This window comes from Salarias fasciatus, chromosome 22, assembly GCF_902148845.1.
Source record: "Salarias fasciatus chromosome 22, fSalaFa1.1, whole genome shotgun sequence".
In the NCBI taxonomy this organism is placed as follows: Eukaryota; Metazoa; Chordata; class Actinopteri; order Blenniiformes; family Blenniidae; genus Salarias; species Salarias fasciatus.
Genome location: NC_043765.1, coordinates 170,229 through 193,924, shown reverse-complemented (window position 1 = coordinate 193,924; position 23,696 = coordinate 170,229). Strand labels below are relative to the sequence as shown.

Genomic DNA, 23,696 nt, shown 5'->3' with positions numbered 1-23,696 from the left:
GCAGTGTTCTTTGTGTTTTGTGATTTTGCGGGTCTTTGTTTCTCCTGTGTGTGTTCGATGTGTGTGTGAGTTTGGGGTTTTCCATCACTCCTGTGGTTGCAGCGTCTGAACCTGTCGGCCGCCGTACTTCTCGTGCGTCTCTGACTCGGGGGAGACTGGCTGGACCCGGACGGACCTGGCTGGACCCGGACGGACCTGGCTGGACCCGGACGGACCTGGCTGGACCCGGACGGACCTGGCTGGACCCGGTCCTCACAGCGCGGGCCTGACGGTGCGGTTCTACCACTCCGGCTCGACAGGCGGCGCTGCCCCGCAGCATCACAACACACACACACACACACACACACACACAGCGCTGTCTCTCTCTACGTAACAACGCTTGACGTGTTGACGTCACACACCCGGAAGTCAGACAGCGAGCGGAGCTGCTGTTTTCACATCATCGGGAGAGAAAGAAGCCCGACAGGAGACAGGAGACAGGGGACAGGAGACAGGGGACAGGGGACAGGGGACAGGACGCAGGACGCCCGGCTGGCTGCCTGTTTGTTTGTTTGTTTGTTTGTTTACTCTCTGCGCCGCAGCCATGAACGTGACGCTCGCGGTGAAACAGTACATCTCCAAGATGATTGAGAACAGCGGACCCGGGATGAAGGTTCTGCTGATGGACAAGGAGACGGTACACACACACACACACACACACACACACACACACACACACACACACACACACACACACACTGACCTGCAGCCAAACGCTTTACCGCAGCTATTTTTTAAAATGATGCTGTCTGTTGATTTTGGTTTTGTGTGTGTGTGTGTGTGTGTGTGTGTGTGTGTGTGCAGACCAGCATCGTCAGCGTTGTGTACACTCAGTCTGAGATCCTCCAGAAAGAGGTTTATCTGTTTGAGCGGATCGACTCTCAGAACCGAGACAGTATGAAGCACCTGAAGGCCATCTGCTTCCTGAGGCCCAGCAAGGTGACACACACACACACACACACACACACACACACACACACACACACACACACAGATCATCCCCAGGGAACACCAGGGTCCACTGCTGGTTTGTGTGTGTGTGTGTGTGTGTGCACGCACTCGCAGGAGAACGTGGAGCACCTGATCCAGGAACTCCGGAGGCCCAAGTACAGCGTCTACTTCATCTGTGAGTTACCATGGCAACCGTAGACACACCCGCCGTAGATGCGCGGGACTGGGACTGAACTGTGTGTGTGTGTGTGCGTGTGCGTGCGTGCGCGCCGTCCAGACTTCAGTAACGTCATCAGTAAGAGTGAGATCAAGGCGCTGGCGGAGGCCGACGAGCAGGAAGTGGTGGCTGAGGTCCAGGTGAGGCTGAGGCTCCGGTCGTCATGGCAACGCAGCGTTGATCCCAGCACGGCCGCTCAGCAGTGTGTTCGATTCCCGCAGGAATTCTACGGAGATTTCATCGCTGTGAATCCTCACTTGTTCTCCCTCAACCTCCAGGGAGTCACACGGGTACGGGAGTCTGTGTGTGTGTGTGTGTGTGTGTGTGTGTGTGTGTGTGTGTGTGTGTGTGTGTGTGTGTGTGTGTGTGTGTGTGTGTGTGTGTGTGTGTGTGTGTGTGTGTGTGCGCGCTGCTCATGTGTGTGACGTCTGTGTTTCAGGGCCGGGGCTGGGAGCCCGCCCTGCTGTCCCGCTGCACTCAGGGTTTGACCTCCGTCCTCCTGGCTCTGAAGAAGTGTCCCATCATTCGCTACCAGCTGTCCTCCGACGCGTCCAGGCGTCTCGCCGAGAGCGTCAAGGTTTCCACGGCAACGCCTCACTCCCATCAGTAGAGCAGGAGACACATCGTCCAATCAGCTCACAGGAAGCCCAGACCCCTCCTCAAAGCACTCTAACCTGTGTGTGTGTGTGTGTGTGTGTGTGTGTGTGTGTGTGTGTGTGTGTGTGTGTGTGTGTGTGTGTGTGTGTGTGTGTGTGTGTGTGTGTGTGTGTGTGTGTGTGTGTGTGTGTGTGTGTGTGTGCGCTGCAGCAAATCATCACTAAGGAGTACGAGCTGTTTGACTTCAGGAAGACGGAGGTTCCTCCCCTCCTCCTGATCCTGGACCGCAGCGACGACGCCATCACGCCGCTGCTCAACCAGGTGACCAATGACGGCTCTGCGTCGCCGTGACATCACGGCAGCCTCGCTAACGCGCCGTCTCGCTAACGCGCCGCCTGGCCTGTGTTTCAGTGGACGTACCAGGCCATGGTCCACGAGCTGCTGGGACTCAACAACAACCGCATCGACCTGTCCAGAGTCCCCGGCATCAGCAAGGACCTGAGAGAGGTGGTGCTGTCCGCCGAGAACGACGAGTTCTACGCCAACGTGAGCCTGATGGTGGGGGGATGGGGGACGGAGGACGGACCGTCAGACACACATAACACCGTCTCCGATTGTTTCTACAGAACTTGTACCTGAACTTTGGTGAAATTGGAACCAACATCAAGAACCTGATGGAGGACTTCCAGAAGAAGAAGCCTAAAGGACAGCAGAAGCTGGAGTCCATCTCCGACATGAAGGTCAGGGTCCTCCGCGTCAGGACCCGTCGCCGTGGCGACGGACGGCGCTGTAACGAGCCGTCACCGCGGCGATGGGGCTGTACCGACCTGTTACCCTTGAGTGAAGAGGGAGGAGGAGGGAGGGGGAGGAGGAGGGGGGAGTTGAAGTTGTCTGGAAGTGGGCGGAGCTACAGACTGAGCGTCCGGTGTTGCTGCCCCCTGCAGGCCTTTGTGGATAACTACCCCCAGTTTAAGAAGATGTCTGGCACCGTGTCCAAACACGTGACGGTGGTGGGGGAGCTGTCCCGGCTGGTGGCGGAGCGGCAGCTGATGGAGGTGTCGGAGGTGGAGCAGGAGCTGGCCTGTCAGAACGACCACTCCAGCGCCCAGCAGAGCGTGCGGCGCCTGCTGCAGAACCCCCGCCTGTCGGAGCTGGACGCCGTGCGCCTGGTCATGCTCTACGCCCTGCGGTACGAGCGCCACAGCAGCAGCGTCCTGCCGTCCCTGATGGACGAGCTGAGCCGCAGGGGCGTGTCCGAGCGCCACCGCAGGGTAAACGACCCCGCCCGTCCCCGCCCGTCCCCGCCCGTCCCTGCCGTCCGTCCTCCGGTTGACGCCTGCGCTCTGCTTCAGATGGTGCAGGCGGTGGTGGAGTACGGAGGGAAGAGGGTCCGAGGAAGCGACCTCATCACGCCGACGGACGCCGTCGCCATCACCAAACAGTTCTTCAAAGGCCTGAAGGTACGAAGACGCCGTTCAGGACGGCCCGGAGCCGAGTGACCACATCAGAGAGTGTGTGTGTGTGTGTGTGTGTGTGTGTGTGTGTGTGTGTGTCTCCACTTAGGGGGTGGAGAACGTCTACACTCAGCACCAACCGCTCCTCCATGACACCCTGGACCAGCTGATCAAAGGACGACTCAAAGACAGTCAGTTCCCCTACCTGGGAGCAAGCAGCCTCCGAGACAGGTAACACACCTGAGAGAGGGTAACACACCTGAGAGAGCAGTAACACACCTGAGAGAGCAGTAACACACCTGAGAGAGCGGTAACACACCTGAGAGAGCGGTAACACACCTGAGAGAGCGGTAACACACCTGAGAGAGCGGTAACACACCTGAGAGAGCGGTAACACACCTGAGAGAGGGGTAACACACCTGAGAGAGCGGTAACACACCTGAGAGAGCAGTAACACACCTGAGAGAGCGGTAACACACCTGAGAGAGCGGTAACACACCTGAGAGAGCGGTAACACACCTGAGAGAGCGGTAACACACCTGAGAGAGGGTAACACACCTGAGAGAGGGTAACACACACGAGAGAGGGTAACACACACGAGAGAGGGTAACACACACGAGAGAGGGTAACACACGAGAGAGCGGTAACACACCTGAGAGAGGGTAACACACACCTGAAAGAGGGTAAGGCCCAGTCCCATTTCTCTTTCTCGCCCTCCCCCTTGGCCTCCCCCTATGAAGCGGAGTGCTGAGGGGTGGGGCAGAAAGTAAACCCTCCGAATTGGAACACCCCTCCGACAATCGCGTACGTCATCAGTAGTCGCCGCTGCCGATGACGCAGCAGATGCGACAGTTGTTTGCCGAAGAAGAATGTTTTTCTTACATTTTAAAACTTTATTAATTGACAAAATACTGACATTTATGAACTTCTTTCGTAGCGGACGCCGCCATCTTGCTGTTCTTGGAAGGCTTTCTGAGAAATCTGTCATCCAGTGACGGCCGGTGGCGAGGGGCGCTTGTTTTGGTCGCCTGGACCGTCAGTAGCGGACGGGGCCAGTTCACTTCCGCATTGGCAGGAGCGCTCGTTTCCCACCCGCGCATTCCAGGCGGGCGGTGTTGAAGAAACCAGTTTATTGAAAATAATCGTCTATCTGTTGTGTTTGGAATGCGCCTGGAATGCGCAGGTGTGGAAACGAGCGCCCCCACCAATGCGGAAGTGAATTAACCCCGCCCGCCAGTCATGGTCTACGGTGACAGAACAGGCGCCCCTCGCCATCGGCCGATACCCCTCCGTTTGGAGTGTGCCTCTTGAGAATCTCCTTTTGGAGGGGTGACTGGCCCTCTTTCTTGGCCCTACCCCTCCGTCATCATGACAGTCGGGACACTCCTACCCTCCACGTGAACGCGCAAAACGAGGGGGAGGGTCAGGGGTGAAATGGGATTCAGCCCAACACACCTGAGAGAGGGGTAACACACCTGAGAGAGGGGTAACACACCTGAGAGAGGGTAACACACACCTGAGAGAGGGTAACACACACCTGAGAGAGGGTAACACACACCTGAGAGAGCAGTAACACACCTGAGAGAGCAGTAACACACCTGAGAGAGCAGTAACACACCTGAGAGAGGGTAACACACCTGAGAGAGGGTAACACACACCTGAGAGAGGGTAACACACACCTGAGAGAGCAGTAACACACCTGAGAGAGCAGTAACACACCTGAGAGAGAATGGTAACCTATGGTGCGTGCGTGCGTGTGTGTGTGTGTGTGTGTGTCGGTCCTCAGGCCTCAGGACATCCTGGTCTTTGTCATCGGTGGAGCCACATATGAAGAAGCTCTGACGGTCTACAACCTGAACCGCAGCACTCCGGGGGTCCGCATCGTGTTGGGGGGCAGCAGCATCCACAACACCAAGAGGTGGGACTGTGACCCCAGGGCCCAGACTAGGGCCAGGGCCAGGGCCAGGCCTAGGACCAGGGCCAGGCCTAGGACCAGGGCCAGGCCTGAGACCAGGGCCAGGCCTAGGACCAGGGCCAGGCCTGAGACCAGGGCCAGGCCTAGGACCAGGGCCAGGCCTAGGACCAGGGCCAGGCCTGAGACCAGGGCCAGGCCTGAGACCAGGGCCAGGCCTGAGACCAGGGCCAGGCCTAGGACCAGGGCCAGGCCTAGGACCAGGGCCAGGCCTTGGGACCAGGGCCAGGCCTGAGACCAGGGCCAGGCCTAGGACCAGGGCCAGGCCTTGGGACCAGGGCCAGGCCTAGGACCAGGGCCAGGCCTAGGACCAGGGCCAGGCCTAGGACCAGGGCCAGAGGACATCAGGACGTCTCTGGATTCATGTTTCTGCTCTTTCAGTTTCCTGGAGGAAGTGATGTCATCAACGGGCCAGAGTGGCGGCGACAGGTCCCACGGTCGCCACGGCAACCGGCGTTGAACCACACACTCCCCGCCTCAGTACCATTCCCTGTGTGTGTGTGTGTGTGTGTGTGTGTGTGTGTGTGTGTGTGTGTGTGTGTGTGTGAGATAATAAAGCTGACCCTGATTCCATCCTGTTCAGTTCTTGTTTTCTTTCAACCGTTTCTCCGGGTGTCCTGCAGAACCAGACCTGGTCGGATCAGTCGGTTCAGGATCAGTCCTCCGGTGACAGGCGTTCAGTCCGCTGTCGTCTCATGACGTTTCACCAACACACACACACACACACACACACACCATCAGGGGACAGCTCTCCACCAGCAGGGGAGAACATGCAAACTCCAGACAGACAGGTCCAGGGCCCAAGAACCCAAGAACCCCAACCCCACTCAAGCAGAGGGCCATGACGGCCCCCCCATGGCGGCTCTGCGCCCCAGGCCAGCGCCCCCTAGAGCCACGGACCCCTACCCCGAGGTCCAGGGCATCACAGACCCCTGAAGGAGTTCCACGGCGGGGAAACGAGCCGGCAGCCGTCCCTCCAAAGCACAGGGAGAACATGGAGGTTCAGAGGAACTCAGTAAGACGGGGTCCCGTTTCAGACCGTGTTATGAAGACGGGACCGGGACCAGGACCGGGACACATGGAGGACGCTGCTGAGGACTTGGCTGAGCTGGACCAGCAGGGAGGGACGACTTGCAGAGACACGTCCAGCTCTGCAAAGCTGCAAAGAGACGGTCCGGCCGTCCAGAAGACCCCCCGCCACCGGAAGACCACCGCCACCGGAAGACCCCCCGCCACCGGAAGACCCCCCGCCACCGGAAGACCACCGCCACCGGAAGACCCCCCTCCACCGGAAGACCCCCCGCCACCGGAAGACCCCCCACCACCGGAAGACCACCGCCACCGGAAGACCCCCCCGCCACCGGAAGACCACCGCCACCGGAAGACCCCCCCGCCACCGGAAGACCCCCCGCCACCGGAAGACCACCGCCACCGGAAGACCCCCCGCCACCGGAAGACCCCCCGCCACCGGAAGACCACCGCCACCAGAAGACCCCCCGCCACCGGAAGACCCCCCGCCACCGGAAGACCCCCCGCCCCTGGAAGACCACCCGCCACCGGAAGACCACCGCCACCGGAAGACCCCCCGCCCCTGGAAGACCACCGCCACCGGAAGACCACCGCCACCGGAAGACCCCCCGCCCCTGGAAGACCACCCGCCACCGGAAGACCCCCCGCCCCCGGAAGACCACCCGCCACCGGAAGACCCCCCGCCCCCGGAAGACCCGCCACCGGAAGACCACCGCCACCGGAAGACCACCGCCACCGGAAGACCCCCCGCCCCCGGAAGACCCGCCACCGGAAGACCACCGCCACCGGAAGACTACCGCCACCGGAAGACCCCCCGCCCCCGGAAGACCACCCGCCACCGGAAGACCACCCGCCCCCGGAAGACCCGCCACCGGAAGACCCCCCGCCACCGGAAGACCACCGCCACCAGAAGACCCCCAGCCACCAGAAGACCACCGCCACCAGAAGACCACCGCTACCAGAAGACCCCTTTGTATCTTCCTCCTGGAGCAGGGGAGGGAGCCCCCTGCTGGAGGACTGAGGAGCGCATCAGGTGGTGGAGAGCTGGACTTTTTGGTTTGATGCCTGAGAGACAAGTTGTGTGTTCTTTCCTTTTCCAGTTAAACAATAAAAGAAAAGCGTTGAGCTGACGGTTGTTGGAGTGTTTCTTACGGTGCGTTCACACCGGACGCGTCGCAAGCGTCGTGAGCGGCGCTTTTCTATGCAAAGTCTATGGTGGACGAGTGTCGTGGAGCGGTGGGGCGGCACGTCAGGAGCGTCAGTAGCGTCAGTAGCGTCGCTTTTCGAGCGTTTCGAGCGTCGACGCCCACTACGCGTATCCCCGGCGTCAGGAGCGCCGTGAGCGTCGCTTTTTGAGAGTTGGGAAAACTGAACTTTCGACGCGCTGCCGCTGGGCGTCAACCAATCAGAGACGATCCCTCCGCTGCTACGTCACTACGAGTGATCCGAGCACCGATGCGGGCCGGCCAGTGTTGCTAACTTGACGACTTTTTCACTAAATCTGGCGACTTTCCAAAGCCTCTTGGAGACTTTTTATTTGTCAAAGGCGACTAGCGACAAACCTAGCGGCCGTTTCTGGTGCTGTGGAGACGTGACAGGACGTCTCGCTGCTGTCGTCAACGAGCAGCGGGTGCTGCGTGAGCCCCTCCCCCGTCCCAAAGCTCTCACAGCGGTCAGTCTCAGCAGCGCCCCCTGCTGCAGGCAGAGCAGAGAGGAGCAGAGCAGCCAATAGCCACTTTTCCGGCGACGACGTGGTCTAGCTTTATTTAACAAATAAAGCCGAGCCGCTCTGCTGATGCGATCCGCCAGAGCTGGAAACAGAAATCAGCCTCCGGCGCGCCAATAACCTGACGTGCGTCGCGAGCTTTGTGACCACCTGGTGTCAAGCGTCTTGCTTGAAGCGTCACAAGCGTCAGCTTCGAGGCGTCCCGAGCGTCGACGACGCCCGCGACGCGTCCGGTGTGAACGCACCATAGTCTTTCAATCTTTTCGGAATGTTTCCTAATTTGTGTCGTTTGGATTTTTGCATATTGTGTTTATTTTGTTTAGATTTATTATTTGTTTATTTGCCATGTTTGTTTTGGGTAAATGACTCATTATTTTACCAGCATGCACCGGGGTGGGCCGTGGGACCAGCATGCACCAGGGTGGGCCGTGGGACCAGCATGCACCGGGGTGGGCCGTTGGACCAGCATGCACCAGGGTGAGCCGTGGGACCAGCATGCACCAGGGTGGGCCGTGGGACCAGCATGCACCAGGGTGAGCCGTGGGACCAGCATGCACCAGGGTGGGCCGTGGGACCAGCATGCACCGGGGTGGGCCGTGGGACCAGCATGCACCAGGGTGAGCCGTGGGACCAGCATGCACCAGGGTGGGCCGTGGGACCAGCATGCACCGGGGTGGGCCGTTGGACCAGCATGCACCAGGGTGAGCCGTGGGACCAGCATGCACCGGGGTGAGCCGTGGGACCAGCATGCACCGGGGTGGGCCGTGGGACCAGCATGCACCGGGGTGAGCCGATGGTTTTTCACCAGTGCAGAGAGGCAGCAGGAAGTGAAGACCAGTTAGTTTGTTTGCTTCGGAAAAAAACCAAGATGAAAACTGACTGGAATTTTGTGGACATTGCTTTTCTTGACCGTGTAAACCTCTACCCATGATGCATCAGTGGCAATTTGAAGCTTAGAGCTCGTGTCCGGAGTTTTGAAAGAGAGAGGTTTTTTTAATCCAACGTCTTGAGGTTCCCCTCCCTCTGCGTTCATGAGCGACCAAGCCACGCCCCTTTAATTGTCCATGCGCGGAAGCCATTACCTGTGGGGTGAAAATGAGAGCCTCCAGTCCTGCAGCATCCTCCATGTTGAGCTGTTTCCTGGATGTTCAGCAGACGGTGGATATATCTGCTGTAGCTAACTCTCCTCTGCTGGGCGAGCGACGTGCTCTCTGGCTGCTCCACACTTTGACTGACAGCAGGACAAGGCGGAAGCTCGAAGCCTATTGGCTGATGCTGACCGGCGCTTTTTCGGATAACATGGGGGTCTATGAGACGAAGGCGGGGCTCATAAATACATCTTTATATTGCTTTATGCTGATATTATATTGTAGTATGAACCAGACTGACACACTGAAGCTCTGTTGAAAAATGATTCATACGTTGGAAACGAACGGAAACTCCGGACACCAGCTTTAAGTTAAGTTTAGATTTTTGTTGTTTGTTCAAGACAGAAAGCCACGACAATGGTTAAAAAAAAAACACCTGACAGCATTCCTTCATTTTCAGTCATTAGCTGTTAGCAGTCAGCAGTTAGCAGTTAGCATGGCGCCTGTACGGTCGAGTCATGCTAACAGTAAAATGTGTTCTGTTGTCTGTTGTAAATTGATAAAGCAGCGAACTGGTGGATTCATGTGACCAGAGCGCTGGGGAGTGAGACGCCTGCAGACTCACTGCTGGTCGATGGTCAGGGTTCTCACCTGGTGGTCAGGGTTCTCACCGGGTGGTCAGGGTTCTCACCGGGTGGTCAGGGTTCTCACCTGGTGGTCAGGGTTCTCACCTGGTGGTCAGGGTTCTCACCTGGTGGTCAGGGTTCCTGGTGGTCAGGGTTCTCACCTGGTGGTCAGGGTTCTCACCTGGTGGTCAGGGTTCCTGGTGGTCAGGGTTCTCACCTGGTGGTCAGGGTTCTCACCTGGTGGTCAGGGTTCTCACCGGGTGGTCAGGGTTCCTGGTGGTCAGGGTTCTCACCGGGTGGTCAGGGTTCTCACCGGGTGGTCAGGGTTCCTGGTGGTCAGGGTTCTCACCTGGTGGTCAGGGTTCCTGGTGGTCAGGGTTCTCACCGGGTGGTCAGGGTTCTCACCGGGTGGTCAGGGTTCTCACCTGGTGGTCAGGGTTCTCACCTGGTGGTCAGGGTTCCTGGTGGTCAGGGTTCTCACCTGGTGGTCAGGGTTCTCACCGGGTGGTCAGGGTTCCTGGTGGTCAGGGTTCTCACCGGGTGGTCAGGGTTCTCACCGGGTGGTCAGGGTTCTCACCTGGTGGTCAGGGTTCTCACCTGGTGGTCAGGGTTCTCACCTGGTGGTCAGGGTTCCTGGTGGTCAGGGTTCTCACCGGGTGGTCAGGGTTCTCACCTGGTGGTCAGGGTTCCTGGTGGTCAGGGTTCTCACCGGGTGGTCAGGGTTCTCACCTGGTGGTCAGGGTTCTCACCTGATGGTCAGGGTTCTCACCTGGTGGTCAGGGTTCCTGGTGGTCAGGGTTCTCACCTGGTGGTCAGGGTTCCTGGTGGTCAGGGTTCTCACCTGGTGGTCAGGGTTCCTGGTGGTCAGGGTTCTCACCGGGTGGTCAGGGTTCTCACCTGGTGGTCAGGGTTCTCACCTGGTGGTCAGGGTTCCTGGTGGTCAGGGTTCTCACCTGGTGGTCAGGGTTCTCACCTGGTGGTCAGGGTTCTCACCTGGTGGTCAGGGTTCTCACCTGGTGGTCAGGGTTCCTGGTGGTCAGGGTTCTCACCTGGTGGTCAGGGTTCTCACCGGGTGGTCAGGGTTCCTGGTGGTCAGGGTTCTCACCTGGTGGTCAGGGTTCTCACCTGGTGGTCAGGGTTCTCACCGGGTGGTCAGGGTTCTCACCTGGTGGTCAGGGTTCTCACCGGGTGGTCAGGGTTCTCACCTGGTGGTCAGGGTTCTCACCTGATGGTCAGGGTTCTCACCTGGTGGTCAGGGTTCTCACCTGGTGGTCAGGGTTCTCACCGGGTGGTCAGGGTTCTCACCGGGTGGTCAGGGTTCCTGGTGGTCAGGGTTCTCACCTGGTGGTCAGGGTTCTCACCTGGTGGTCAGGGTTCTCACCTGGTGGTCAGGGTTCTCACCGGGTGGTCAGGGTTCCTGGTGGTCAGGGTTCTCACCTGGTGGTCAGGGTTCTCACCTGGTGGTCAGGGTTCTCACCGGGTGGTCAGGGTTCTCACCTGGTGGTCAGGGTTCTCACCGGGTGGTCAGGGTTCTCACCTGGTGGTCAGGGTTCTCACCTGGTGGTCAGGGTTCTCACCTGGTGGTCAGGGTTCTCACCTGGTGGTCAGGGTTCCTGGTGGTCAGGGTTCTCACCGGGTGGTCAGGGTTCTCACCTCGACGGTTCTCCGTTCCTCCGGAGTCTCAGCAGCAGGGCGGCGCCTCCAGACCGGAGAGCAGGGAAGCGAGCACTGCTCCCATTTAAACCACGAACGTTCTCTCCATCATGCAGCCATAAACATGTTTCTTCACTGTGGCAGTTCTGCGTTTCTGCAGCTCAACAGAAGTTGTTGTTCTGATGATGATGATGATACTGATGCTCTCTGCTCTCATTATTCATCAGTGTGCAGAGTGAGAACAGCTCTGAAGGAGCAGCTGCCCGCAGCAAGATGGCCGCTCCGCTGGCACACCTTCGCTTTTATGTATGGCCCGAGTGCTGACGTCACGTTAGCCCCGCCCATCTTTCCATATCCAGTCAGTGAACAGTAACTTTAAATTATTAACAATCAGCTTCACCGGGACTTCTCCACCCTCCTCTCTCCTCCTCCCTCCATCCTCCCACCATCCTCCCCTCCCCTCTCCTCCCCTCTCCTCCCCTCTCCTCCTCTCTCCTCCTCCCTCCCACCATCCTCCCCTCCCCTCTCCTCCCCTCTCCTCCTCTCTCCTCCTCTCTCCTCCTCCCTCCCGCCATCCTCCCCTCCCCTCCCCTCTCCTCCTCTCTCCTCCTCCCTCCATCCTCCCTCCATCCTCTTTCCTCGCCAGTCCCCGTTCCGTCCACCGGGCGGCACTGTCGGGCTTCTCTTTCATATGTAGGCTACCGTGCGTGTCCGCGTGAGCGAACGCGTGCGCGGAGCGGGAGAGCATCCGCCTCCGAGCGGTCGTGCACGCGCAGAGACGATGCAGCCTCGGCGGAGACAAGAGAGGAAGCAGAAGAAGAACCGGAGGACCGACACCGACCCGACGCTGCTGCCGCCGCCGGCCCTCGAGGCGTCCTCCCCGGCCTGACAGAGCGAGGAGCCCCGCAGGATGAAGCGGAGCAGCCACAGCAGGCGGGTGGGTGACGAGCTCCACCCGGCGAGGAGCGGACGGTGCTGCCGCTGCTCCGCTGGGGTTCAGCCCCCATCACCTCCTCCATCCTCCCCCATCACCTCCATCACCTCCTCCATCCTCCTCCACCCTCCATCACCTCCACCCTCCCCCATCACCTCCTCCATCCTCCATCACCTCCTCCATCCTCCTCCACCCTCCCCCATCACCTCCATCACCTCCTCTACCCTCCTCCACCCTCCCCCATCACCTCCATCACCTCTAGCAGATGACGGCTGTCTGTAAGCTCTGTGGTGGTCTATGGGGGTCTATGGGGGTCTGTGGTGGTCTGTGGTGGTCTGTGGGGTCTATGGGGTTCTATGAGGGTCTGTGGGGTCTATGGGGGTCTATGGGGGTCTGTGGTGGTCTGTGGTGGTCTGTGGGGTCTATGGGGTTCTCTGAGGGTCTGTGGGGTCTATGGGGGTCTATGGGGGTCTGTGGTGGTCTGTGGTGGTCTGTGGGGTCTATGGGGTTCTATGAGGGTCTGTGGGGTCTATGGGGGTCTGTGTGGTCTGTGGTGGTCTGTGGGGTCTGTGGGGTCTATGGGGGTCTGTGGTGGTCTGTGGGGTCTATGGGGGTCTGTGGGGGTCTGTGGGGTCTATGGGGGTCTGTGGTGGTCTGTGGGGTCTATGGGGGTCTGTGGGGGTCTGTGGGGGTCTGTGGTGGTCTATGGGGTTCTATGAGGGTCTGTGGTGGTCTGTGGGGTCTATGGGGGTCTATGGGGGTCTGTGGGGGTCTGTGGGGTCTATGGGGGCCTGTGGGGGTCTGTGGTGGTCTGTGGGGTCTATGGGGGTCTGTGGGGGTTTGTGGGGTCTATGGGGATTTGTGGGGGTCTATGGGGGTCTGTGGTGGTCTTTGAGGTCGGTTGAGGCCTCTGGGGTTCTGTGAGGTTTTGCAGGGTTAATGGGGGTCTGTAAGGTCTGTGAGGGTCTGTGGTCATCTGTGGGCATCTGTAGGGTCTATGGGGTCTGTAAGCTCTGTGGGAGTCTGTGGTGGTCTATGAGTTTCTGTGGGGATCTGTAACCCCTTAGGCGGTCTCTGGTGGTCTGTATGGTTAGTGCGGGTCTTTGCGGTCTGTGGTCTTGTGGGTCTGGTCCATGATTCACCAGTCCTGTTCCTTCACCGGTTCTCTGGAGGAAGGTTCTAGAGCAGAGGTCTTCGTCGTGGTTCTGCTCCTGGAGGAAGGATCTGGGACTCTGTCCTGGTTCCCCATGTCTCTATGGTCCACTGTCATGACTCCTGGTTGTCGGTTCTCTGCCGGGTTCCAGGGCCTCCAGGACTCCAACCCGCCCGCCTCGCTGCCGCCGGACAAGGTGGGCTGGATCCGCAGGTTCTGCGGCCGCGGGATCTTCAGGGAGCTGTGGAGGAACCGGTTCGTGATGCTGAGAGGAGAACGTCTGTATATCTCCGAGAAGGAGGTGAGTGTGAGTGTGAGTGTGAGTGTGAGTGTGAGCGTGTGAATGTTGTTGCTAACTTCCATCCGACAGACACTCTGCTCTCTGATTGGCTGGCAGTGTTGAGTGTAACCATGGAAACGAGTGTGTTTGGGAGCTGCCGTGTGTGTGATGACATCAGCAGTGTGTTGTGTGATGATGTCAGCAGTGTGTTGTGTGATGATGTCAGCAGTGTGTTGTGTGATGACATCAGCAGTGTGTTGTGTGATGACATCAGCAGTGTGTTGTGTGATGACGTCAGCAGTGTGTTGTGTGATGATGTCAGCAGTGTGTTGTGTGATGACGTCAGCAGTGTGTTGTGTGATGACATCAGCAGTGTGTTGTGTGATGATGTCAGCAGTGTGTTGTGTGATGACATCAGCAGTGTGTTGTGTGATGACGTCAGCAGTGTGTTGTGTGATGACGTCAGCAGGTGTGTTGTGTGATGACATCAGCAGTGTGTTGTGTGATGACATCAGCAGTGTGTTGCGTGATGACGTCAGCAGTGTGTTGTGTGATGATGTCAGCAGTGTGTTGTGTGATGATGTCAGCAGTGTGTTGTGTGATGACGTCAGCAGTGTGTTGTGTGATGATGTCAGCAGTGTGTTGTGTGATGACATCAGCAGTGTGTTGTGTGATGACGTCAGCAGTGTGTTGTGTGATGACGTCAGCAGGTGTGTTGTGTGATGATGTCAGCAGTGTGTTGTGTGATGATGTAAGCAGGTGTGTTGCGTGATGACATCAGCAGTGTGTTGTGTGATGACGTCACCGGGTGTGTTGTGTGATGACTTCAGCAGTGTGTTGTGTGATGATGTCAGCAGTGTGTTGTGTGATGACGTCAGCAGTGTGTTGTGTGATGACGTCAGCAGTGTGTTGTGTGATGACATCAGCAGTGTGTTGTGTGATGACATCAGCAGTGTGTTGTGTGATGACATCAGCAGTGTGTTGCGTGATGACGTCAGCAGTGTGTTGTGTGATGATGTCAGCAGTGTGTTGTGTGATGATGTCAGCAGTGTGTTGTGTGATGACGTCAGCAGTGTGTTGTGTGATGATGTCAGCAGTGTGTTGTGTGATGACATCAGCAGTGTGTTGTGTGATGACGTCAGCAGTGTGTTGTGTGATGACGTCAGCAGGTGTGTTGTGTGATGATGTCAGCAGTGTGTTGTGTGATGATGTAAGCAGGTGTGTTGCGTGATGACATCAGCAGTGTGTTGTGTGATGACGTCACCGGGTGTGTTGTGTGATGACTTCAGCAGTGTGTTGTGTGATGATGTCAGCAGTGTGTTGTGTGATGATGTCAGCAGTGTGTTGTGTGATGACATCAGCAGTGTGTTGTGTGATGACATCAGCAGTGTGTTGTGTGATGATGTCAGCAGTGTGTTGTGTGATGATGTCAGCAGTGTGTTGTGTGATGATGTCAGCAGGTGTGTTGTGTGATGACATCAGCAGTGTGTTGTGTGATGACGTCAGCAGTGTGTTGTGTGATGATGTCAGCAGGTGTGTTGCGTGATGACATCAGCAGTGTGTTGTGTGATGACGTCAGCAGTGTGTTGTGTGATGATGTCAGCAGTGTGTTGTGTGATGATGTCAGCAGGTGTGTTGCGTGATGACATCAGCAGTGTGTTGTGTGATGACGTCACCGGGTGTGTTGTGTGATGACTTCAGCAGTGTGTTGTGTGATGATGTCAGCGGTGTGTTGTGTGATGATGTCAGCAGTGTGTTGTGTGATGACATCAGCAGTGTGTTGTGTGATGACATCAGCAGTGTGTTGTGTGATGACATCAGCAGTGTGTTGTGTGATGACGTCAGCAGTGTGTTGTGTGATGACGTCAGCAGTGTGTTGTGTGATGACATCAGCAGTGTGTTGTGTGATGACATCAGCAGTGTGTTGTGTGATGATGTCAGCAGTGTGTTGTGTGATGACGTCAGCAGTGTGTTGTGTGATGACATCAGCAGTGTGTTGTGTGATGATGTCAGCAGTGTGTTGTGTGATGATGTCAGCAGTGTGTTGTGTGATGACATCAGCAGTTCGTTGTGTGATGACATCAGCAGTGTGTTGTGTGATGACATCAGCAGTGTGTTGTGTGATGACATCAGCAGTGTGTTGTGTGATGACGTCAGCAGTGTGTTGTGTGATGACGTCAGCAGTGTGTTGTGTGATGACATCAGCAGTGTGTTGTGTGATGACATCAGCAGTGTGTTGTGTGATGACATCAGCAGTGTGTTGTGTGATGATGTCAGCAGTGTGTTGTGTGATGACGTCAGCAGTGTGTTGTGTGATGACATCAGCAGTGTGTTGTGTGATGATGTCAGCAGTGTGTTGTGTGATGACGTCAGCAGTGTGTTGTGTGATGACGTCAGCAGTGTGTTGTGGTGCAGGTGAAGGACGAGCGGAAGGCGGCGGAGGTGTTCGACCTGCGGGACTTTGAGCGCTCCGAGGAGCTGAGGAAGGCCAAGAGCCGCAGCAAGAAGAACCACAGCCGCTTCACCGTGCTGCGCTGCCGCAGGCCCGGGAACACCGTCAGTACGCCTGTCTGGACCCCCGTCTGTCTGGAACCCCGTCTGTCTGGACCCCCGTCTGTCTGGACCCCCGTCTGTCTGGAACCCCGTCTGTCTGGACCTCCGTCTGTCTGGAACCCCGTCTGTCTGGAACCCCGTCTGTCTGGAACCCCGTCTGTCTGGAACCCCGTCCGTAACTCTGTCTGTACGCCTGTCTGTAACCCTGTCAGTACGTCTGATTGAAAACCATAGAAAAGAACTCATCTGTGTAGATGCACGGCAGGTAAAGCGGTCCACCATCATTCCTGGTCTCAGGGTCCTGGTCTCAGAGTCCTGGTCTCAGGGTCCTGGTCTCAGAGTCCTGGTCTCAGGGTCCTGGTCTCAGAGTCCTGGTCTCAGGGTCCTGGTGGAGCCCAGCTCCTGGGTTCTGTCAGGACCGTTGAGGTTCTGGTCTTCCTCTCTGCTCAGAGAGCCCCTCCCCCGCCCGGCGCCACGCCTCCGCCCCGCCTGCCGGTGTTCCAGATGAACTGGTGTCCGTGTTAACTGGTGACCAGCAGGTGTTGAACCTGAACCTTGTAGAGGTTCTAGTGACGCCGGTTCTCTACAGCTCCAGTAAATTCATCAGTTCAGAGTCTTTAGTGAGTCTGATTCTAACATCTGCTGCTTCCAGCATGTTTACAGGAACCGTCACTCGTTACCATGGCAACCAGTTCATCCGTCACACCGGGCGGCGGTCCGCTGGTAGTCTACCACCGAGCTCTTTCAACACCCGGCTCCACCTCTGCTCTGCAGCGTTTCTTCTCTCAGGGTTTGATTAGAAAGTGTTTCTCAGCACCGTCCAGCTCGTCTCTTCTTGGTTCCATGTAAACGAGGCCGCTGGTGGTTTTTCAGCATGAAACACCTGAAGCGGTGAAATAAGAACAGCTTTCAGACACACAACAGCAGCAACTCAAATCTGACACAAACACACACCGTGTGACCCGGACCTCCCTCTGACCGACGTCTCCCTGCTGCCTCTCCATCAGTGTTCTGAATGTGTTCTCCCATGATGCACCTGTCCCAGCGTTCTCCCATGATGCACCTGTCCCAGCATTCTCCCATGATGCACCTGTCCCAGGGATCTCCCAGGATGCACCTGTCCCAGCGTTCTCCCATGATGCACCTGTCCTAGCGCTCTCCCATGATGCACCTGTCCCAGGGATCTCCCAGGATGCACCTGTCCTAGCGCTCTCCCATGATGCACCTGTCGAAGGGATCTCCCAGGATGCACCTGTCCCAGCGTTCTCCCATGATGCACCTGTCCTAGCGCTCTCCCATGATGCACCTGTTGAAGGGATCTCCCAGGATGCACCTGTCCCAGCGTTCTCCCATGATGCACCTGTCCCAGCGTTCTCCCATGATGCACCTGTCCCAGCGTTCTCCCATGATGCACCTGTCCTAGCGCTCTCCCATGATGCACCTGTCCCAGCATTCTCCCATGATGCACCTGACCCAGGGATCTCCCATGATGCACCTGACCCAGGGATCTCCCATGATGCACCTGTCCCAACGTTCTCCCATGATGCACCTGACCCAGGGATCTCCCATGATGCACCTGTCCCACAGGCCCCAGCCATGCTACGTTTCATTTTATCATTTCTGCCACAAATTCCTGAAGTGCATCACTGCATCCTTGTTGTGTTCTTGTTGTGTTGTGTTGTGTTGTGTTGTGTTCTGTTGTGTTGTGTTATGCGGTGGTGTTGTGTGGTTGTGTTGTGTTGTGTTGTGTTCTGTTATGAGGTTGTGTTGTGTGGTTGTCTTGTGTTGTGTTGTGTTCTGTTATGAGGTTGTGTTGTGCGGTGGTGTTGTGTTCTGTTATGAGGTTGTGTTGTGTGGTTGTGTTGTGTTCTGTTATGAGGTTGTGTTGTGTGGTTGTCTTGTGTTGTGTTGTGTTCTGTTATGAGGTTGTGTTGTGCGGTGGTGTTGTGTTCTGTTATGAGGTTGTGTTGTGTGGTTGTGTTGTGTTCTGTTATGAGGTTGTGTTGTGCGGTTGTGTTGTGTTCTGTTATGAGGTTGTGTTGTGTGGTTGTGTTGTGTTGTGTTCTGTTATGAGGTTGTGTTGTGCGGTTGTGTTGTGTTCTGTTATGAGGTTGTGTTGTGCGGTTGTGTTGTGTTCTGTTATGAGGTTGTGTTGTGTGGTTGTGTTGTGTTCTGCGGTGTTATTTAGTTACTGTTGTGTTCTTGTTGTGTGGTTTCGTTGTGTGCATGTTGTGTACTTGTGTGTGTCTCTCCTGTCGTCCTCTGAGCTCTCAGATTACATCGTCCAGGCTGACTTTCTCTGCCGCCTCATTGGTGGATTATCCTCCACAAGACCCGCCTCCTCTGTCCAGGCTGTTCTGATTGGCCGATCCCCTCTGATGAAACTTAATCTGCAGAATCCAGTTAGACCAAATCCAGCCGATAATCCCAGAAAGACACACACACACACACACACACACACACACACACACAGTACAGGCAGAGAGAAAGAGACAAACATGCACATAGAGTAGGGGAGGTGGAAATGCCCCCCCCCCCCCCCCCCCCCCCCCCCCCCCACATGGCTGCTGTCATTGTCATTCTCCCCACTAGAGGGAGACAGACCGAGACCGGCCTGCTGGTTTCTAAACCGTGGAGTTTAGCTGGGCACCTGGGGGGACATGAGGATCTGGACTGTCCCCCTTCAGGTTGCTAACCTGGTAGCTGGACTGTCCCCCTTCAGGTCCCGAACCTGGTGTTCCTGGCTGTGAGTCCTGAGGAGAAGGAGTCTTGGGTCCAGGCGCTGAACGTTGCCATCGTCAGGGCCAAGAACCGGGTCCTGGACGAGGTACGGCTGTGGTGCAGTGGACGTTCTGCTGGGCTCACCCTTCACGGCGTCGCTTCCAAAGACGTCTCAGAGTCTGTTCTGCGTGTCCAGGTGACTATCGAGGAGGACAGCATCCTGGTCCATCCCACCAGGGACAGGGCGAAGATCCCGGTCGGCCGGCGCCTGCCCACCAGAGGACACCTGCTGGCCGCGGTACGGAGGACGCCGTCCGGCCGGCGCCGGTCCCACCGTCGGTCCCTCTGACAGTGTCTCCGACCCCCCAGGTCTCCACCTCGTCCCGCGGCACGCTGATGCTGGACCTCGTCGCTGAGGAGGACGACCCTCAGGACCCCTGGGACCACGGCCTCCAGGTGGACCCGCGGGACTCCCCCCGGGGGGTCGGAGGTCGGCAGCGAGCCGGAACCGACGCGTCGAAGCTGCGAGCCGCCCTGAAAGAGCCCCGGCCGAAGACGGGCAGCCTGCCCCGCGGCAGCGAGCGGTCCTGGGGAAGACAGCGCCCCCTGGAGGTCTCCAAGGCCTGCAACGCTCCGCAGGTCCAGGTGAGGGACCAGACCTGGACCTGAACCCACAACCACATCCTGCGGATGATCATAGCAGCACCACCAAACCTGAGCTGAGACAACTTCCCACCCCACCCGCGCCCCCCCCGACCCCACCCGACCCCACCCGACCCCCCCTGACCCACCTGACCCCACCCGACCCCCCCTGACCTTCCCTGACCCACCTGACCCCCCCTGACCCTCCCTGACCCACCTGACCCCCCCTGACCCACCCGACCCCCCCTGACCCACCTGACCCCCCCTGACCCACCTGACCCCACCTGATCCCCCCTGACCCACCTGACCCCACCTGACCCCCCTGACCCTCCCTGACCCACCTGACCCACCTGACCCCACCTGACCCACCTGACCCCACCCGACCCCCCCTGACCCCCCTGACCCACTTGACCCCACCTGACACCACCTGACCCGACCCGACGCCCCCTGTCTCCACCTGCAGGTCCAGTCCAGAACTCCACAGCCTGGAAAACGCTTCAGCATGCAGGGACGGAGTCGCTGTGCCTCCATGGACGAGGTCCTGTCCTCCAGGTACACACACACACACACACACACACACACACACACACACACACACACACACACACACACACACCTGGTCCTGGTCCTGGTCCTGGTCCTGGAGGGACAACCAGGTTCCATCTGCCTCACTGTAGCCCCTTTCCCACCAGCCAAAAAACCGGTTTAAACCCGCTACACCCGGCTCCTCATGGCAGAGTAAAGGGTTTAATCAGATTCAGACCCGGGTCTTTCAACCCTGCAGCCGACCCGGGTTTTTAACGGGTCGCTGCTACCGGCCTTTCGTGGGAGGGACACATCCGGGACCTTACGTGATGACGTCGACGCAGCGCGGCTACGTTAGCCAGGCTACGTTTGCATGGCTATGTTAGCGCAGCTACGCTAGTGTGGCTATGCTAGCGCGGCTACGTTAACATGGCTATGCTAGCGCGGCTACGCTAGCGTGGCTACGTTAGCGTGGCTATGCTAGCGCGGCTATGTTAGTGTGGCTATGTTAGCGTGGCTACGTTAGCGCGCTAAGTATTGTTTGTGGACACAGCGTGAGACCAGCACTGCAGGACAGGAGACCAGAGAGCTCCTGATCCAGGAAGAGGAGACTCGTCTCCCGGTGACGGGGACGGTGCTCCGCTGCATTGTTTGCTTTCATTTTGCTCCGTCACACTGATGATGTCATCAACGTGGGACAGCATCAGCGCGGGAAAACGCGGCTCGCCAGCAGGCGGTGAGACGCGGGCCTGCAGGCGGAGGGGGAGGAGCCTAGAAGCCGGTTGTTAGCGGGTCGAAAACACGGGTCGACCCGCGAGCTGCAGTGGGACAGGGGTGTGAGAGGAAACAAAAGGCTTGAGAATCAAAGACACCATGAAAACTTGCAGGACCAGGACTGGACCAAGACTGGACCAGGACTGGATCAGGACTGGACCAGGACTGGATCAGGACTGGATCAGGACTGGACCAGGACTGGATCAGGACTGGATCAGGACTGGATCAGGATTGGACCACCTTGGTCCTGGAGCCGGTGTGCCTTCTCTGGACTTGCTCAGACCTCGTCTTTCTTGCTGTACAGGCCAGCCATGATCCGGTCGGAGCTGCGTTCGGAGCTGCGTTCGGAGCTGCGGCGCCCCCCGGAGGCGGCGGCGGCGGCGGCGGCGGCGCCGGTGGGACAGCTGCAGAGTCTGATCGCCCAGCGAATGCAGAGAGCCCAGGAGCTGCTGGAGGAGATGAGACTGCAGGTCTGAGCTTCTCCTGATGGCTGGAGGCTCCACGACGAGCCCCGCCCACAGACCCCGCCCACAGACCCCGCCCACAGGCCCCGCCCACTGACCTGTGATACTGTGACTGACAGGAGCTGCAGAAGGCCAAAGAGCAGCGCGAGCGAGGAGGCGGTTCGCCACACCCGAAGGCCGTCGACTCGCCCAGACTGCACCACCTCCGGGGGTCCGACTCCCCCCAGTCCAGGTAGGACCAAGGGGTCCTGAAGGGTTTCCTCAAGACTCAGAGGGTCGTAGGGGGTCTCAGAGGGATGAGAGGCTCCCAGGCGGTCTCCAGGGGTGTCAGGAGCCAAGTTTCAGGAGGGTTTGGCAGTCTCACAGGGTCTGATGGGGTCTCTGGGGGTCTCTGGGCTGATGTGGCCTCAGAGGGTCTGATAGGGTCTGTGGGGGTCTTATAGGGTCTGTGGGGGTCTGATAGGGTCTGATAGGGTCTGTGGGGGTCTGATAGGGTCTGATAGGGTCTGTGGGGGTCTTATAGGGTCTGGGGGGGTCTGATAGGGTCTGATAGGTCTGTGGGGGTCTGATAGGGTCTGATAGGGTCTGTGGGGGTCTTATAGGGTCTGTGGGGGTCTGATAGGGTCTGATAGGGTCTGATAGGGTCTGTGGGGGTCTGATAGGGTCTGATAGGGTCTGTGGGGGTCTTATAGGGTCTGTGGGGGTCTGATAGGGTCTGATAGGGTCTGTGGGGGTCTTATAGGGTCTGTGGGGGTCTGATAGGGTCTGATAGGGTCTGTGGGGGTCTCGGAGGGCTGTGTGGTTCCATCTTTGTGGTCTCCCCTGCAGGTCTTCAGGATCTCCCAGGAGCAGGAGCAGCGACTCTCCTCGCCTCCGGACGAAGGACTCTCCTCGTCTCAGAGGACGGGAGTCTCCCCGGTCCCGGGCCAAGAGGAGCCGCTCCAAAGCCTCTGACTCTCCTCGCTCTCGAGGCTCCGCCTCCCCTCGCCTGAAGGCCCCGCCCCATTCCGCTGACTCCTCCTCTAAATCCAAAGAGTCTCCGGGCGAGGGAGGAGACGGGTCCCCCCGGGTTGACGGTTGTCCGATGGACAGCGAGTCCACGTCCCCGTGTCTCAGCAGCACCGGGGACGGTCCCGGTCCCGGTCCGGACCTCTCCGGTCCATCCGGATCCTCCGAGCCCACCCCGCCGGAAAGCCCCGACGAACCGCGGCCGCCGTCGGACTCGCCGCCGTCTGAGGAGGACGAGGAGGTGGAGCGGCGGGGCGCCGAGGCGGAGCGCCTCCTGGAGGAGGACGGGGAGGTGGAGCGGCGGCGCGCCGAGGCGGAGCGCCTCCTGGAGGAGGACGGGGAGGTGGAGCGGCGGCGCGCCGAGGCGGAGCGCCTCCTGGAGGAGGCCGTGTCGTCCTGGAAGGAGGCGCAGGAGGTTCTGCAGGAGGTGAAGGAGCTGCAGAGCCAGACGCTGCGGCGGCAGCGCCGCAGAACCTACGAGAAGATGACCGCGGCGGCGGCGACCGGGGCACCGGCGGCGCCCGCAGCAGCGGAGGGAGACGACACGCCCGCCTCGCCCGCCTCGCCCGCCTCGCCGGCGTCCCCCATGGACGAGGACGAGTCCGAGACACCGTGACGAGCTCATCCAGTCACTGAACTTCCAGCGTGGCGGCGTGCGGCCCCGAGGGCGGCGGCGAGACCAGAAACTAATGATGTCGACGTTTCCACACCAGCACCTGCAGGACTTCCTGTCTGGCCCGCAGGACTTCCTGTCAGACCCGCAGGACTTCCTGTCTGGCCCGCAGGACTTCCTGTCGACCCGCAGGACTTCCTGTCTGACCCGCAGGACTTCCTGTCTGGCCCGCAGGACTTCCTGTCTGACCCGCAGGACTTCCTGTCTGACTGCAGGACTTCCTGTCTGACTGCAGGACTTCCTGTCTGACCCGCAGGACTTCCTGTCTGACTGCAGGACTTCCTGTCTGCACTCCTTTTTAATCTGCGTTTACGTCTTGGTGTCATGTTCTGTAGGCGTGGCCATTCTGGTCAGCTGGTCTGTGACGTCACAGCATCGTCACAACCACGAAGTGGAACTGAAAAGCAATAATGAGCACACACACAGAGACACACACACACACACACACAGAGACACACACACACACACACACACACACACACACACACACACACTCGGTTCAGTCACCAGTTTTTTCTCGCAGAAGCTGAATTTCTTCCTTTTCTAACTGGATGTTTTTCTACGTTCCGTGTCGGCAGCCTGTTATGTGACGTGAAGCGTTCTGCTGACTCGGCGTT

General features: G+C 58.4%; 3 protein-coding genes across 3 annotated transcripts; all 3 read left to right on the top strand.

Moving 5' to 3' along the window:
• The first annotated feature begins 395 nt into the window (after positions 1–395).
• vps45 (vacuolar protein sorting 45 homolog) lies at positions 396–5,803 on the top strand. The gene is made up of 15 exons (XM_030121145.1): positions 396–676; positions 844–978; positions 1,105–1,165; positions 1,268–1,347; positions 1,429–1,497; positions 1,647–1,784; positions 2,015–2,125; positions 2,216–2,350; positions 2,431–2,544; positions 2,749–3,075; positions 3,157–3,264; positions 3,368–3,489; positions 5,045–5,176; positions 5,612–5,726; positions 5,757–5,803. The coding sequence occupies exons 1-14, from the start codon at positions 584–586 to the stop codon at positions 5,688–5,690; spliced, it is 1,704 nt and encodes a 567-aa protein (XP_029977005.1). The 5' UTR covers positions 396–583; the 3' UTR covers positions 5,691–5,726; positions 5,757–5,803.
• A 505-nt stretch (positions 5,804–6,308) lies between these two features.
• LOC115409705 (early nodulin-75-like) lies at positions 6,309–7,280 on the top strand. The gene has a single exon (XM_030120978.1). The coding sequence runs from the start codon at positions 6,309–6,311 to the stop codon at positions 7,278–7,280; it is 972 nt and encodes a 323-aa protein (XP_029976838.1).
• A 4,827-nt stretch (positions 7,281–12,107) lies between these two features.
• plekho1a (pleckstrin homology domain containing, family O member 1a) lies at positions 12,108–23,022 on the top strand. The gene is made up of 11 exons (XM_030120977.1): positions 12,108–12,289; positions 13,591–13,740; positions 16,135–16,275; positions 18,995–19,099; positions 19,190–19,291; positions 19,363–19,640; positions 20,092–20,187; positions 21,239–21,404; positions 21,518–21,630; positions 22,227–22,647; positions 22,741–23,022. The coding sequence occupies exons 1-11, from the start codon at positions 12,263–12,265 to the stop codon at positions 23,020–23,022; spliced, it is 1,881 nt and encodes a 626-aa protein (XP_029976837.1). The 5' UTR covers positions 12,108–12,262.
• Positions 23,023–23,696: the final 674 nt, after the last annotated feature.